At 40.4% G+C, this 15,738-nt stretch overlaps 1 protein-coding gene across 1 annotated transcript in view; it reads right to left on the reverse strand.

Moving 5' to 3' along the window:
• Positions 1-525: 525 nt before the first annotated feature.
• WAPL (WAPL cohesin release factor) overlaps positions 526-15,738 on the reverse strand; it is an 82,002-nt gene continuing 66,789 nt past the window's right edge. The window contains exons 12-18 of the mRNA XM_049790642.1: positions 14,564-14,739; positions 14,176-14,291; positions 12,660-12,824; positions 11,351-11,558; positions 10,387-10,475; positions 3,311-3,406; positions 526-2,838 (exon numbers count right to left, since the gene is read on the reverse strand). Of these exons, the coding sequence (XP_049646599.1) occupies positions 2,773-2,838; positions 3,311-3,406; positions 10,387-10,475; positions 11,351-11,558; positions 12,660-12,824; positions 14,176-14,291; positions 14,564-14,739 (916 nt within the window). The 3' untranslated portion in view covers positions 526-2,772. The remainder of the gene's footprint in view (positions 2,839-3,310; positions 3,407-10,386; positions 10,476-11,350; positions 11,559-12,659; positions 12,825-14,175; positions 14,292-14,563; positions 14,740-15,738) is intronic.

The following is a 15,738-nucleotide window of genomic DNA, read 5'->3' on the forward strand; positions in this document are numbered from 1 at the left end:
GTGCAAGGCAAACACCCTAGCACCATATTGCTATTCTATGGCTCCAGTCCCTGGATGTGGGGTTTTTTGGTTTTTGGGCCACACCAGGGGTCTCTCCTGGCTATGCACTCAGAAATCACTCCTGGTTTGGGGGACCATATGGGACACCAGGGGATCAAACCACAACCTGTCCTAGGTTAGTGTGTGCAGGGGTGTAAACTACTCTCAAGAGGTCCTTCAAACTAATTTTATTTGGAAGTTATACTTGGCAGCCCTTGAAAGCTATTCCCAGTGGGAATAAAAATATAAAACTATTCTTTGGGGGAAACATGCTGTGTTGTACAACACTCAGGACACTCCCACATATTCCCCAGGATTTAAGCTACCTTCTCCAGTCTTTCCCATCTAGTTCTGTGATTAGTTATGTTCAAGGCAAAAAGTTTGAATGTTGACAACACACCTTTTCCCATTAGTCAGCTGTATCAAGTTCACAAGACTTCTCCCTAAAACAGTTCGATAGATTTATGATGTTAAAGACAACATGTGTATTGAAAGTAGCAATTTTATTTGAGTTAAAATTATTTACAAAAACCCAAAGACATACTTCATGAAACTGGTACAAACTATTTTTTTCCTGCCGTTGGCTTTTGCTCCAAAGATCACAGCTGAGAAATACTGTATAAAATAAAAATAGGATTGGATTCAGAAAAGTACTCTACGGTTCTAATTTCCAATTGGTAGTATATACATAATTATTTACAATGAAAAAAAGATTACTTTAAAACTTTAGTTAATTTTGCAAGTCAGCCTCAAGTACCCTAAAACGCAGAGTTCTCTGAGGGTAAAAACACACAAATGTACTGCAGTTGGTGAGGTGATTCTCCCCACCCCCACCATAAGCTGCATCTCTTATCAGTGCTTGACAAGTAGTTATTATTTAAGAACAAAACAAAACAAAAACTGTTAAACACCGAGGTAAATCAATTCTCAGATGATTACCAGTGTAACAGAAAAATGTAGCTCGCCCTGATTGCTCTCATCCAAATCCTTGTGTTTCTTACCATCTGCCACAAGTCAGTTTTATGAAGAATCGGTTCCATTTCCTAAATCCAATGATTATTAATAAATATCAAAGTATTTAAAAACACAATATAGCTAACTAATTCGATTTTATGGATATTATTTACTGATATGATCTTAAAAGCTTGCTAAGCTAGTTTTTATACTCAGGGCAAACAATCTCCATTTTTTTCCCAAGTTACATCGGAATACTATGCTCTTAAAAGGTGATGGGAGAAAGGTAACGAGGAATTAACAATTTGCCTGGAATCAGTTACTTCCTTATAGAATTCCCAACAATCTGCATTATCAAAAATAGGAAGACAATAGAAGGCAGCCACTGCATTAAAAACATTACAGCTGGCACTAAACAAGAGCCCCGATTTGTCACTTTATACAAGGAAATAAAGTCTAAGTGAATAAAAATTAGACTTATAGCTATTTTCCCAATACACACCAAACTCATATTTTTATGGCTTCAAGTTTTACAAATCCAATGAAGAAACATTAGGTAAGATTACCTCGAAGGTAATTAAAAATATTAATGTAATAGGTCTCTGAAAAGCCTATATGGAGGCCGGGTCAATAAAAAAAATGTTTTTAATGTATAACCAATGGCCTAAAACAACACAACAAAAAATTTCAATGCTTTGAAACATATAAAATGTATGTGTTCCACAACTGTTTTCCAAACAACACTGTTTTACAAACTAAGAATCTGAATTAAAAAAGGATCTTCTCTAAACCAGCAATTTAAGGCTTTGCGCTTATGCATTTGATCCTGTCACTCTATAGAAGAATATACACGTTTTTATCTGGAAACATAAATTCCACATTGGTGTTTTAGCTTCCTTACATTTATTGTACTGAACGTCAGAAAATATATAGAGTCATCCCACAAAACTTAGTACTTGAAGAGCTTCTTCCCCTAGCATCAAGTGTAAACTACCCTGGGTTTCTCTATTTTGCGCTTTATGCTTTAACAGGGCACATCTTATACAGAATATCCCCTCCAACTGTTACTTGTTTTGTGTCTCTAGCTATGACTCATGGTATAATGAAGATGGTCATGATCTTAACAGTGGAAATATTTTGACAACCCAAACCAAATCAAGAATAGAAAAATATAACTATTAATCCCTTGTGTCTTTGGATTCCATCTAATTTTAAATAGACAGTAGTAGTTCAGGGAACAACAACAAAAAAAATTTCACAAAATTATTAAAAGCTTTATTTACGATTGGAATCATTCAACAAAAAAAGCAAAAGCAAATGAGCCTGAAAAAGGAACTAAGCTGTTGTCTAGAATGTCCTCAGAACATCCGATACCTCAGTAGCTAAGCTGCCTTTGCACCTGGCTGGCATGACAACAGTGGCTCAACATACACAGCAGTTGCACTAACAGCAGCACAAATTTCCCCTTTTAACTTGCCCAGAATACAGCAAGAAAACAAGGGGAGAGTATAAATTCTGCCAAAGTTAAGTGTACTTAAATACTGCATGGAATTGTTAACAGCCTGAACCTTTTCCCTCATTTTTGATAGTTGCAGATTGATGTAGTAACTGTCATTAGCAAATGCAGAATGCATATGAAGAAATCAGGTGGCCTTAAAAATCCAAACATGTATGATACTGATGAACGTCTTGGTATATCTTCAAGGACTTCTTTCATGACTTTTCTGTGTTTAAAAAGAGCTCCAGCAATACTGAGCACCTGAAGCAAAGGTAAAGCAGCTAGCAATGTTCCAAGTATTCAATCACTCTAGAAATAGATTTCTGGCCCGTGGTTCCAACAGCACACTGAAAGGTAGAGAGAGGGTGAAAAAGCAAGCAAGTTACTACAACACATTTTAAAAAGTACTAAATAATCTAAAGTACTAAAGCGTAACTATTTTAGCTTAAATTGAACACTGAATGAATCAAACATGAAATTAAACTGATAATAGAACAATTATTAAAAGATGCCCTTTGCTTCTAGTTATATGGCTATAGTCTTTTCTTTTGCTCTCACCAATATTACATTTAGAAATAACAGAAATGGGGCCCGGAGAGATAGCACAGCGGCGTTTGCCTTGCAAGCAGCCGATCCAGGACCAAAGGTGGTTGGTTCGAATCCCGGTGTCCCATATGGTCCCCCGTGCCTGCCAGGAGCTATTTCTGAGCAGACAGCCAGGAGTAACCCCTGAGCACCGCCGGGTGTGACCCAAAAAAAACCAAAAAAAAAAAAAAAAAAAAAAAAGAAATAACAGAAATGTCAACAGAAATTACTTACAGTAAGATTCATAAAGCTCAAGAACTTTTTGAGCATCTCTGTCATTATTGAAAAGTCCCCTTCCGGCAGATATTCCCGTACAGTGGTCACATTGATCTGAAAAAATAGATGAAAGAAATATTGATAAAGCAGCCATTTTAACATTACTTTTCCTTGAACTTCTGGCAGGGGCTAGGGAACCATGTAGGATGCCAGGGATCAAACCCAGGTCTATGGTGTGCAAGGCAAATGTTCTACCACTGTACTATCACTCTGGATTTCATCCTTGAATTTCTTGGTTAATATACTAGGTCCTTATTCAATTTTGTGCTTCTGTATCTAGTGGTACACTTTTACATCCTCAGAAAAGTAAGCTGCCAAAGGTTACAAAGAAACTTGTGCCTATTTATTCTATAAATGCACAAACACACATGCCTGAATAATAAAATGCAATATGCAAGTATGTTGGGGTGTTTGTGTGGAAGGAAGGGAGGGAAAGGGAGGGAGGAAGGGAGGGAGGGAGGGGGGAAGGAAGGAAGGAAGGAAGGAAGGAAGGAAGGAAGGAAGGAAGGAAGGAAGGAAGGAAGGAAGGAAGGAAGGAAGGAAGGAAGGAAGGAAGGAAGGAAGGAAGGAAGGAAGGACAACTGTCTTCCATGTGCCAAGTGCTGGGTTCAATCTGGCATTACTCCCCCTTGGCCCACTCTGCACTTTAATAGAACATCAGTAAAGTGAGGAGAGAAAATCAAGCTATTTTTCTCCATTGATAGCAATCAGTGGCCAGTCTGTTATTAGGGAAATGTATGACCTGTTTTAAGAACTGTTAATTAAATATACATTAAAAATGAGGGCTAGAGGAGCTGGAGTGATACCACAGTAGGTAGGGCGTTATGTCTTGCACACGCCAATCCAGATTCAATTTCTATTAACCCATATGGTCCCCCAACCTGCCAGGAGTAACTTCCTAGCACAGAGAGGAATAGCCTGAGTGCTGCTTGCTGTACATAGCTCAAAAATCAAAGGGGGGGGGGTCCTAGAGAGATCATACAGCAGATAAAGTACTTGCTTTGCAAACTGTTGACCTAATTTGATCTTCAATACCTTTTATGGTCCCCTAAGCTCTACTAGGAGAAATCCATGAGCACCATTGGGTGTTTACTTAAAACAAACAGCTATAAAGGTTTACAAAGAATTTAAGAAAGGCAGGGAATGAACCAGGGAAGCCATCCACGAAACATCCAGGTTTGTCTATAACATCACCTGGAAGCAATCCTCTGCCACGGAAGACCCTACCACTGCTCAGACATTGACCTGCTCAAAAGAGACTTCCCTTAACACTGAGAAGACTTAACAACAATGACCTGCTTACAGGACAGGGCTTCCTGCATTGCCCTTTAATGGTGTGGTGAAACAAGAAGACACTCCACATCCTGACTTCAATGTAGGATATGCAGATTCCAGGATCTTTAATACAGAAACATGATACCAACAACAGAGACTGTGTGAAAAGTGTGTTGGCACTACGGACAATGTCTTGGATTGGACGATCTAACTTGCCTGGAGCCTAGAGTTGGTCTTATGCCAGGAAACTTCAGGGGTAGGGTCTCTTTGTATTTAAACCAAGGTTATTAATTTCCATGCCTCTCATATTTTGGTGGGCCTATGCAAACAATTGCCACTCTAACACCATTTTTACTGTGCTCCTTTGACTCTAATCCTTAAAAAAAAACACTTAAAATTTGAGGTTAACTTAAGCTAATATGCATGTACATGGAAGTGTAAAAAATACTATGCCTCTAATGTTTAAGGAGTTATGTAAGTTTTATGGCTTTAGATGGCCTTGTGTGCTGTTAAGAAATATTATAATGTGTTACAATCTGGGGACTTGAGGGACAATGTAATTGTACATGGATTCTGTTTTATTTATCTTAATGTTCTTTGGCTGAAAGTCAACGTTAAGATATCAGCAAGGGAACTTCTTCTGAGAATTATGTTATGGGTGATCGTCCTTCCACTGTAACTTTACCTTGTCCTCTTTCTTTGCATCTTTGTTCTCATAATTAAAAATAAAAAAAAAATAAAAAAAAATAAAGAAAGGCAGGGAAGATGGCTCTCAAGTGCTAGTGTAAGTATGCATTTTATATACTACACGAGTACAGAATTCACCCTGTCCCCAAGCATCACAAGGAGCTTCTCCATACATGTGCTGGGAGTGGGCCCCCTGAGCATCAAAGCTATGGGCCCAAAATTAAAAAAAAAAAAAAAAAAAAAAAAAATATATATATATATATATATATATATATATATATATATATTTAAATTATAATAAAAAGCACTGAAAGGGGCTGGAGAGATATCACAAGGGTAGGGCATTTGCCTTGTATGGGGAACAGGACAAACCTGGATTTGATTCCTGGCATCCCATATGGTCCCCTGAGCCCGTCAGGGGCGATTTCTGAGCACAGAGCCAGGAGTAACCCCTGAGCGCAGCCAAGTTGGCCTCAAAACTAAAACAACAAAAAATTAAAAACTAAAAAAATTAGTTGTCCTGTATTTTAGCACTTGGGAAGTTTTCTGAATTCATTCCTGCTGGTGGAGGGAATCAGAGGTATTCCATATCCCCTCTCTTTCTTATTACATGGTCAGGGCACTTTTGAGACTATAAAAAAATATTTTTTCAGTCTTGAAAGAGGTTAATAAAAGCACTGTGCATACAAGATATCAATCTCACCTATATTCTATCAGGGGTCCTCAAACTTTTTTTTTTTTTTTTTTTTTTTTTTTTTTTTGGGCCACACCCGACGGTGCTCAGGGGTTACTCCTGGCTGTCTGCTCAGAAATAGCTCCTGGCAGGCACGGGGACCATATAGGACACCGGGATTCGAACCAACCACCTTTGGTCCTGGATCGGCTGCTTGCAAGGCAAATACCGCTGTGCTATCTCTCCGAGCCCGGTCCTCAAACTTTTTAAACAGGGGGCCAGTTCACTGTCCTTCAGACTGTTGGAGGGCCAGATTATAGTAAAAACAAAATTATGAACAAATTTCTATGCACACTGCATATATCTTATTTAGAAGTGAAGAAACAAAATGGCAATAAATATAATATGTGGCCCGCGGGCCGTAGTTTGAAGACCCCTGTTAAGTGAACGAACAACGGTGTTGTTTTAATATAAGATATAAAGTTTAATGTCCTAGTGTTGGGGTGAGGCTTTTTCTTGGCACAGAACCTTTACCTCTCCCGCCAGAGGGTCTAGAGTAGTAGTGAAATAATTTCACAGGCGGTCATTTAAAGGTTTCATTGGAGACAGCTCGTTTCATTCTATGACCCTATCCACCATATGCATTTCCTCACATGGCTTCTATACTAAGCTTATTCCATCATCCAAGCAGCTTCTCCTCTGGTTCTCTGCCTCTTTTTTCCCTTTCCCTTCTCTCCCCTCCCCCCCCTCTCCCTCTTCCCTCTCCCAGCTTTCTTCTTCCTTCCAGGCCACACCTTTTATATTTTTTATTCCAAACATCAGACCTCCCCCAGGTGTGGGTGTGTCTGATCATCCAGGTGAAATTAACATTTTAATAGAAAATCTAGGGCATTGGGGAAGGTGCCTCACATGATAGTACAGATGCAACTGGCTCAGGATCACCCCCAGCATCCCATATGATCCCAAGACCACCAGTATACCCCAAAACAACAACTAAACAAACAAAAATACCCTACTTTAAATAGCCATAAACTAGGGAGCAAATTCACTCCTGTAAAACAAATCTTTTTGTTGGGGGGTGGGGCGCTGCACACACCCAGCAGTGCTCTGCACTCAGAAGTCTCTCCTGGTAGACTCAGGGGACCATATGGGATGGCACGAGTCTGTCCAGGGTTGGCCGCATGCAAGGCGTTTGCCTTACCGCTTTGCTATCGCTCTAGCCCCCTGTATAACAAATCTTACACTCGAGGTTTTCACAAAACATAGTCAAAGTATACTGAAGTAGATAAAGAATACAAGATCAATAGTAAGGGCTCACTCTGACCTAAGTTAAGAATGTCTTGAACCTGGGGTGGAGTGAGAGCACAGCAGCAGGGTGCTTGCCTTGCATGCAACCAACCTAGGACCAACCCAGGTTTGATCCCTGGTATCCCATATGATCCCCAGAGCCTGCCAGAAGTGATTCTGAGCACAGAGCCAGGAGTAACCCCTGAGTACCGCTGGGTGTGGCAAAAAAAAAAAAGAGAGAGAAAAAAATGTCTTGAACCCTTTCTAGGAGACATCAAAATCGTGTGGTCAACAGCTGAAAACTACTCAGTAGAAGAAAATATACAAGAACACAAGGGATAGGGCAGGTTATAAGATGAAAAAAAAAAAAATCGAGTTTTTTTTTTTACAGGGCCAGAGCAATAGCACAGCAGCAGGGCATTTGCCTTGCAATCAGCCAACACAGGACCAATACCAGTTCGATTCCCAGTATACCATATGGTTCCCCCGAGTCTGGGAGGAGCGATTTCTGAGCACAGAGCCAGGCGTCTTCTCTGAGCACCACAAGGTGTGACCCAAATGAACTTAAAAAGAAAATCAAGTTTTTAATTGAGGTCTTATAGTAATCACCCCCTGAATAATGGGAAGCAATAAAAGATTGCTAATAAAGTTGTACTATCAGACACATTTAGAGAGGTTGATGATGTATAGTGGGAGTGTACAAAAATGGACAGGTAAAAGAGGGGGAAGACAAAATACATCATTAATGAAACAAATGCATAGTGGACAGTGAAAATTAATATCAGAATCTCCTAGGTCTTTAACCACAAAACAGCACAATCATTTCTCCTTTTTATGGGGGTGGGGGGGATGAGGAGGGTGCGTTGGGCCAGACCTGGCAGTGCTCCTGGATCTGTACTCCTGGAAGTGCTCAGAAGACTATATGTGGTACCAGGAATCAAGCCCTGATAAGCAGTATGCAAGACAGTCCTACCAACTTTACTATCTCCCAGTCCCACATTTCTCTTCTACTTACACATTGGGCAAATCAATTTCCATTGTGTTTTATGTTATCAGCAAGCTTTTTTGGGGGGAGTAATAAAAATCTGCAAAACAACAGCTATTTGGTACTCTGAATTCAGAACATAACCCACAAGCTTAGGACTTTATTATTTATTCAGAGAAATGTGGACAAATATAAGTTTATTAACACAGTAAAGATGGTGGCTAGAGCAGCAGCAGATAAGATAGGGTGTTTGCCTTGTATGCTGCTGACCCAGGGTCTATCCTCGGTACTACATATAAGCAAGCCTCCTGAGCACACTGCTGAGTGTATTCCCCCCAAACTCCCCCCAAACCAAGAAAATCATGGTGACCCAAGATTAATGAATCACACTGGTAATAACAGTGGTAAATCACTTAAAAGTAGTCAGAGAGGGGCTAGAGAGATAGCATGGAGGTAGGGTGTTTGCCTTGCATGCAGAAGGACGATGGTTTGAATCCCAGCATCCAATATGGTCCCCCAAGCCTGCCAGGAGCGTTTTCTGAGTGTAGAGCCAGGAGTAACCCCTGAGCAGTGCCGGGTATGACCCAAAAAAAAAAAAAATGTAGTAAAAGAGAGAACAAAAGAATGTACTAAATAGAGGTTACATACAAAATAGATAACCTAAATGTCTTTAAATATTATTATGCCCATTGCTTTCATTTGAGACTAACTTCTTCCTTCTCTTTGATGCTTCTTATTTGCCATTAAAAAAATCTCTGGAGGTCCCCTGAGCCTCCAGGAGCAATTTCTGAGCATAAGCTGGGAGTGGCCCCAGAGCACTGCTGGGTGTGACCCAAAAACAAAAAAAATCTCGAGTTTAGTTAAAGAGATAACTCAAAGTACTGAACACATACTTTGAATTTGGGATGCCCAGGTTCCATCACTGGCACTCATACCAAGAGTGATCCCCTCAACACCCCAGCACTAAGCCTGGAGTAGCAGCTGAGCACTGCGTTAGGTGTGCCTGCCCCATCCCCCATCTCTGGATCTCTAGAAATTAGGAAAATGGAATAAAGATTTCGCAAGATACCTCAAGAGACATGTTAACTATAAAGTTGATCCTGGAAGCTGTGGTGATAGTGCAATAGGGTGAGCCTTGCCTGCTGAACGTCCTTGTTCTTATGGGAAAAAAACTTCACTGAATTTAGGTTTTTTGGCTCATAATCGACAATTATTAACAATTCTTGGAGGTCATGTACTGCCAGGAGCTGGACTTGGCCTCCTGCATACAAAGGCATGCATGTCAGCCTTTTGCAATCTCCCTGTCCCCAAATCTTCAACTTTCAAATGAAGCTCTCTTACTGAATCTTTTCCTTTATGAATTGCCCAACATGTTTCCCCATCTTATGGAGCATCATCCCAACAGCACTCTCATTTCTGCATTGACTAAGCACAGTGGTGCGAATATTCGTATTTTCTTAAATAACCAAATTCTACATAGAAACTAATAAGTATTATTCTATAAACATACAATAAATTAAACAATTTTCCTTTTCCAGAATAGTTTAAAAAAAGTGAGTCTACTTGTAGAATATGTAGAAGGATCAAAGAGAGGAGATAACCCATCAAGGCTCATACAACAGTGGACATCTCTTTTTACTGGGGATTATTTGTGTGAGATACCTACCTATAGCCAACATAAGGCCATACATAATCTAGGACAAAATACAGACAGCAGAACATTATTATTACCTGTTCCTCCCCCCACCCCATTTTTGGGTCATTTTTGACAGTGCTCAGAGTTTATTCCTGGCTCTGGCTTGGAGCACCATTTGGGATGTTGGGGATTGAACCTGGTTGGCCACATGCACCATACCCACTGCATTATCTCAGCATTTTACAAGCCAAAACAATCAGTCCCTGATGGCAATCTCATCAAAGGTTTTACATTATGCTTTAAGCCATGTGAATTAACTCATCAGTCAATCCAAAACTTCCTCATTAACACAATATATTATGACAATAAAAAGTATATTATAAAGCTCTCATTTTTACGCTTTTACCTTTAGAAAGCAGAGTAATAAAAACAAAAATTAGATAATGAAGTTGTCAATATTTCAATGTCACAACAATGAACGATGAACTTACTGGACTTTCCTGGCAAAGGCACCCAAGAAGTAGCGCGGTGTATGAGGCCACAATACAGTCCTCCATGTGTTTGCCAGCATGCTGAAGGGCTGAGAATTTTAAATAATATATTAACAGCTTGATTAATGAAGTCATTGCCTTCAGTGTTTCCCTGCTCTGTTTACCACTAACCATTTGAGAATTATTAACAAACTATGACAATCAACTTCAGCCTATAGGCAGTGGTCCTCAAACTATAGCCCGCAGGCCACATATTGTATTTGTATCTGTTTTGTTTCTTCATTGCAAAATAAGATATATGCAATGTGCATAAGAATTCGTTCATAAGTTTTGTTTTTACTATAGTCAGACCCTCCAATGGTCTGAGGGACAGTGAACTGGCCTGGCCCACTGTTTAAAAAGTTTGAGGACCCCTACTAAGAGCATATAAAAGTCCGGCTATCTATAAAGTAGAATTCCAAGCTTATTTATTTTGCTTTTAGGGCCACACCCACAGTCTGCAGGACTTAACTCCTGGTTCTGTGCTCAGGAATTACCCCTGACGCTGCCTGGGGGACCACATGGGATGCTTGGGATTGAACCCAGGTCAGGCATGTGCAAGGCAACAGCCCTACCCATTGTATTATTCAGTCAAAAGAATCTCAGGTTTTTTAAAACTGTAAAAACCTTTAGGGTTTTATTATTTATACCAGTGCTTATCAAACTATTTCTGACCACTGTCCACTGTCCTACAGAACAGCCTAGCCCCCTTCACATATTACTCCGTTGGAACATCGTGGGGAATCCATATGGCTCCTTGTTCATACATTTCCCTTTAAAGTTAAGAGATTTCAACAGGCAGACCTTACTCCTACATACCCGAGATGTCCTCCCTATTGCATAACCGAAAAATGCTCTGAACGTTTATGTTTGAGAGGAAAAAAAATTTTTTCCTGCTTGAATAAAACACTTAAAATAAATATACCTTTATTGAGGTCAAGTTCTTCATCCTCCTCCTCCTTCTTCGGTTTCTCCTCTGAACCATCAGTCTTCTCCGTTGACACCCACTGTATTTCTCCACTTGTTTCTTGCCACTCACCACTCTTATCATGCTGAGTGGTGGGTGCATCTTTAATTAACTCATCTGTTTTACTCTCTGCCAACTGGGCTGCTCGTTCTCGCTCAAGGAATAGCTGGTAAAAATTATTTTATGATCATTAATAAAATCAGAAGCAGCATGCATATACTTAATTAAATATAAGGATCAGGCTTTATATAAAATATATGGATCTATTTGCTTTTGAGATCTTAAGAAGGGGGCCGGCGAGGTGGCACTAGATGTAAGGTGCCTGCCTTGCAAGCCCTAGCCAAAGAAGGACCACGGTTCGATCCCCCGGCGTCCCATATGGTCCCCCCAAGCCAGGAGCAATTTCTGAGCGCTTAGCCAGGAGTAACCCCTGAGCATCAAATGGGTGTGGCCCAAAAAACCAAACCAAACCAAAACAAAAAAAAAAAGATCTTAAGAAGCATGTTGTCCAGTTAAAACTGTAGCAATCTAGGGCTGGTGTGGTGGCGCTAGAGGTAAGGTGCCTGCCATGCCTGTGCTAGCCTAGGACAGACCGCGGTTCGATCCCCTGGTGTCCCATATGGTCCCCCAAGCCAGGAGTGATTTCTGAGCGCATAGCCAGGAGTAACCCCTGAGCATCAAACGGGTGTGGCCCCCCCAAAGAAAAAAACTGTAGCAATCTGAAGCCAGAAATTTTACTCCAGTAATATTTTGAAAGGTACAGCCCAGTATTTCAGGATATATAGAGCAAGTTATAAGTCAAAGCTGAACGATTTGAAATGGATCAATAGAACTGAAGACCTACTATTAATAAATCTACTTATGTTAATAAAAAAATGTCTTCTGCTTTCTACTAACAAGGCTTAAAGAAGACCACATAGTAGAAAGACCGTCAAGGAGGGCTGGAGAGATAGCACGGTGGGTAAGGTGTGTGCCTTTATATGGCCAACCTGGATGGATTCAATCCCTGGTATCCTATACAATCCCCTAAGTCTATAAAGAATAATTTCTCAGTGTAGAGCAAGGAATAACCTCTGAGTGTCACCAGTGTGGCCCAAACTCTAACACACACCCCTTCACCAACCAATAGATAATAAAGCAAGACAGTCAGGGAGAGCAAAGGATGCTATAACCCATTTACTTATTTTACAATGTGAGAGTACAATTAGGAGAGAGAAGGAACGATTGATAAAACAATGAAACTTTAAGGTTTTAAGCTGGGTCATACCTGAACTAAAGCCTGAACAGCATGAACTTGTCCAACTATCCTTAAACTGTCATCTCCTTCTTCACTACATATGGAAGAATCAAAAGAACACGATGTTTCCATGTTGACAAGACAGTGTCTATTACGAGCACTATACTCCACAAGATTTATCAGTAGACCTAAGCCCTGTGGAAATAAAAATAAAAGTAAATGAATAAAATAAATGTGACATTTATATTTTGGACTTTGTACTATCTCTTTAGCCTCCTTTTTAACTTTTTTGTTTAATCTGGGAAGCCACTTAAAGACTTTCAACTAAGACCTTGGAGTTATCTCCCAAGCCCTTACAGCAAGAAACCATTTTACAATCTAAAAAATGATTTAAGGGGCAAAAGTGATATAGCACAGCAGTAGGGTGTTTGCCTTGCAGGCAGCCAACCTGGGATGGACCAGTTTGATTCCTGGCATCCCATATGGTCCCCAAGCCTACCAGAGGCGATTTCTGAGCGTAGAGCCAGGAGCATTGCTAGATGTGGCCCAGAAACAAACAAACAAACAAAAAAATACCCCAATGATTTGAAACAAATAATTAGTTATTAAGAATATCATATATTATCCTCTAGTAATTATTTTTAATAATCACTTCTATTTTTTTCTTTTTCTTTTTTTTTTTTTTTGTTTTGTTTTTGGGTCACATCCAGTGGCATGCAGAGGTTACTCCTGACTGTGCTCAGAAATCACTCCTGGCAGCTCGGGGACCATATGGGATGCCAGGAATCGAACCATTGCCTGTTCTGGATCGGGTGCATGAAGGCAAATGCCCTAATGCTGTGCTATCTCTCCAGCACCTCATTATTATTTAAGGAGCCTGAACTCCCTAATCAAAAGCACAGTTACTAGATGGATCAAAAACTGAGCCCAAGGGGCCGGAGAGAAAGCATGGAGGTAGGGTGTTTGCCTTACATGCAGAAGGATGATGGTTTGAATCCCGGCATCCCATATGGTCCCCGAGCCTGCCAGGAGTGATTTCTGAGCCTGGAGCCAGGATTAACCCGAGTGCTGGCAGGTGTGACCCAAAAAACAACAAAAATACAACAAACAAAAAATACAAACCAATTTTCTGCTGCATCCAAGGCAAATGTCCTACCACTGTGCTATCTCTCTGGCCACTCAATCATTTATTTTTACATAGAGTCATTCATGGGTTTCTCCTATACGAGTATGCTCATAAAGGAACTTATGGAAACCAAGTATGGTTAAGTCTAAAATTAAGAAGATACTCAGGGGCCCGGAGAAATAGCACAGCGGCGTTTGCCTCGCAAGCAGCCGATCCAGGACCAAAGGTGGTTGGTTTGAATCCCGGTATCCCATATGGTCCCCCGTGCCTGCCAGGAGCTATTTCTGAGCAGACAGCCAGGAGTAACCCCTGAGCACCGCCGGGTGTGGCCCAAAAACAAAAACAAAAAAACAAACACAAAAAACAAAAACAAAAAAGAAGACACTCAAACAGTCATTTCTTAAAGTCACTTCAACTCACCAGCACTCGAATATCAAATCTCTGCTCCTGAGGTAGGTACTTGGGAACCTGAAGCACACAGTTCATTGCTGTGCCAATCAAGCCATCCTGTTCTCCTGTCTTGGTGCTGCCCCATTCTAAAACCATGAAAAAAAAATTGATCCTTCATTAGGACAATAAGCATTTAAATGACATGATTACTAAAAGTTAGAAGTGCATAGCAATTTCTTTATTGATTGCAGTATCTTAATTATTTCAAGCCAAGCTACTATACTGGCTCAAAAAGTACCAAATACTAAGAGTGGTTAAGTCTAGACATGAATAATTAACACTATGGGAACAAAAAACCACTACATGGATAAACAAGAAAGACTTGATTTACATGTGGTATGTATAAAATATCACTTACCATTATCATTGGTTAAATTGAGCAACACCCCAATAATGGCTCTCATGCAGTCTTCCACTGCCTTGCCCACATGGTTAGTTACATTCTGGTGAGGCAGAGACTTACTATCAAGTACACATATACTATTCTCAGCACGGTTATATTGCTGAATCAATTCTTCACAATGTTGTAATGCTCTTAAGGAAAACAAAATAAGCAATTATGCTACAGGAAAATAGCTGTTTAAATAATTTCTACTTCGACCACAATGTAAATTTAAACCTGTACTAAATGTTGCCAAAATGAGTATTTCAGAAGTATAATGTACTAACAATTCAATCATGTACTAAAACCACCGGCTAAATTTTGTTTTGTTTTGGAAAAAAACAACAACAAAAAATTTGATAATTTTCCGGGGGGCAGAGAGATAGTGTGGAGGCAAGGCATTTTTGCCTGGCATGCAGAAGGACAGTGGTTTGAATCCTGGCATCCCATATGGTCCCAGAGCCTGCCAGGAGTGATTTCTGAGCATAGAGCCAGGAGTAATCTCTGAGAGCTGCCGGGTGTGACCCAAAACCAAAAAAATTTGGTAATTTTCCTAAACAGTTGAAATTACTGTTATTTTGGTTTGGGGCCACAAGCATCAGCAATTGGCTTACTACTGGCTCTACACTCAGGCTCACTCCTAGTGATGTTCAGAGATCCAAAGGAGGTGACAGGGATCAAACCCAGGTCAGCCACATGCAAGACAAATGCCTACCAGATGTATTATGTATCACTATGGCCCCTAAGTAGTTAAAATTATTAACTCAATGCAGAGGTTTGTAACTACCACTTAAATCTATCCCAGACCAGCTCGTTACTTCCCATTAGATGTGTCCCATGTTTTACACATCACTCCACCACAACCAACCTCCTGGGAGGGAGGGAGGGAGGGAGGGAGGGAGTGAGTGTGTGAGAGCGAACGAACGATGTTCAGAGATGGCTCCCATCTCTTTACTCAAAAATTAGTCCTGGTGGACTTGAGAGACCATAAGGGATGCTGGGGATTGAAACAGGTCAATAGCATGCTAGACAAGCACCCTAAATGCTGTACTACTATCTATCCAGCCTCAGATAAAACTGCGATCCATCCTAAGTTAGCTCATACAAGGCAAATGCCCTACCGCTTGCGCCACTGCTCCTGCCCTATTTTT

The sequence above is a fragment of the Suncus etruscus genome, chromosome 17 (assembly GCF_024139225.1).
Source record: "Suncus etruscus isolate mSunEtr1 chromosome 17, mSunEtr1.pri.cur, whole genome shotgun sequence".
Classification (NCBI taxonomy): domain Eukaryota; kingdom Metazoa; phylum Chordata; class Mammalia; order Eulipotyphla; family Soricidae; genus Suncus; species Suncus etruscus.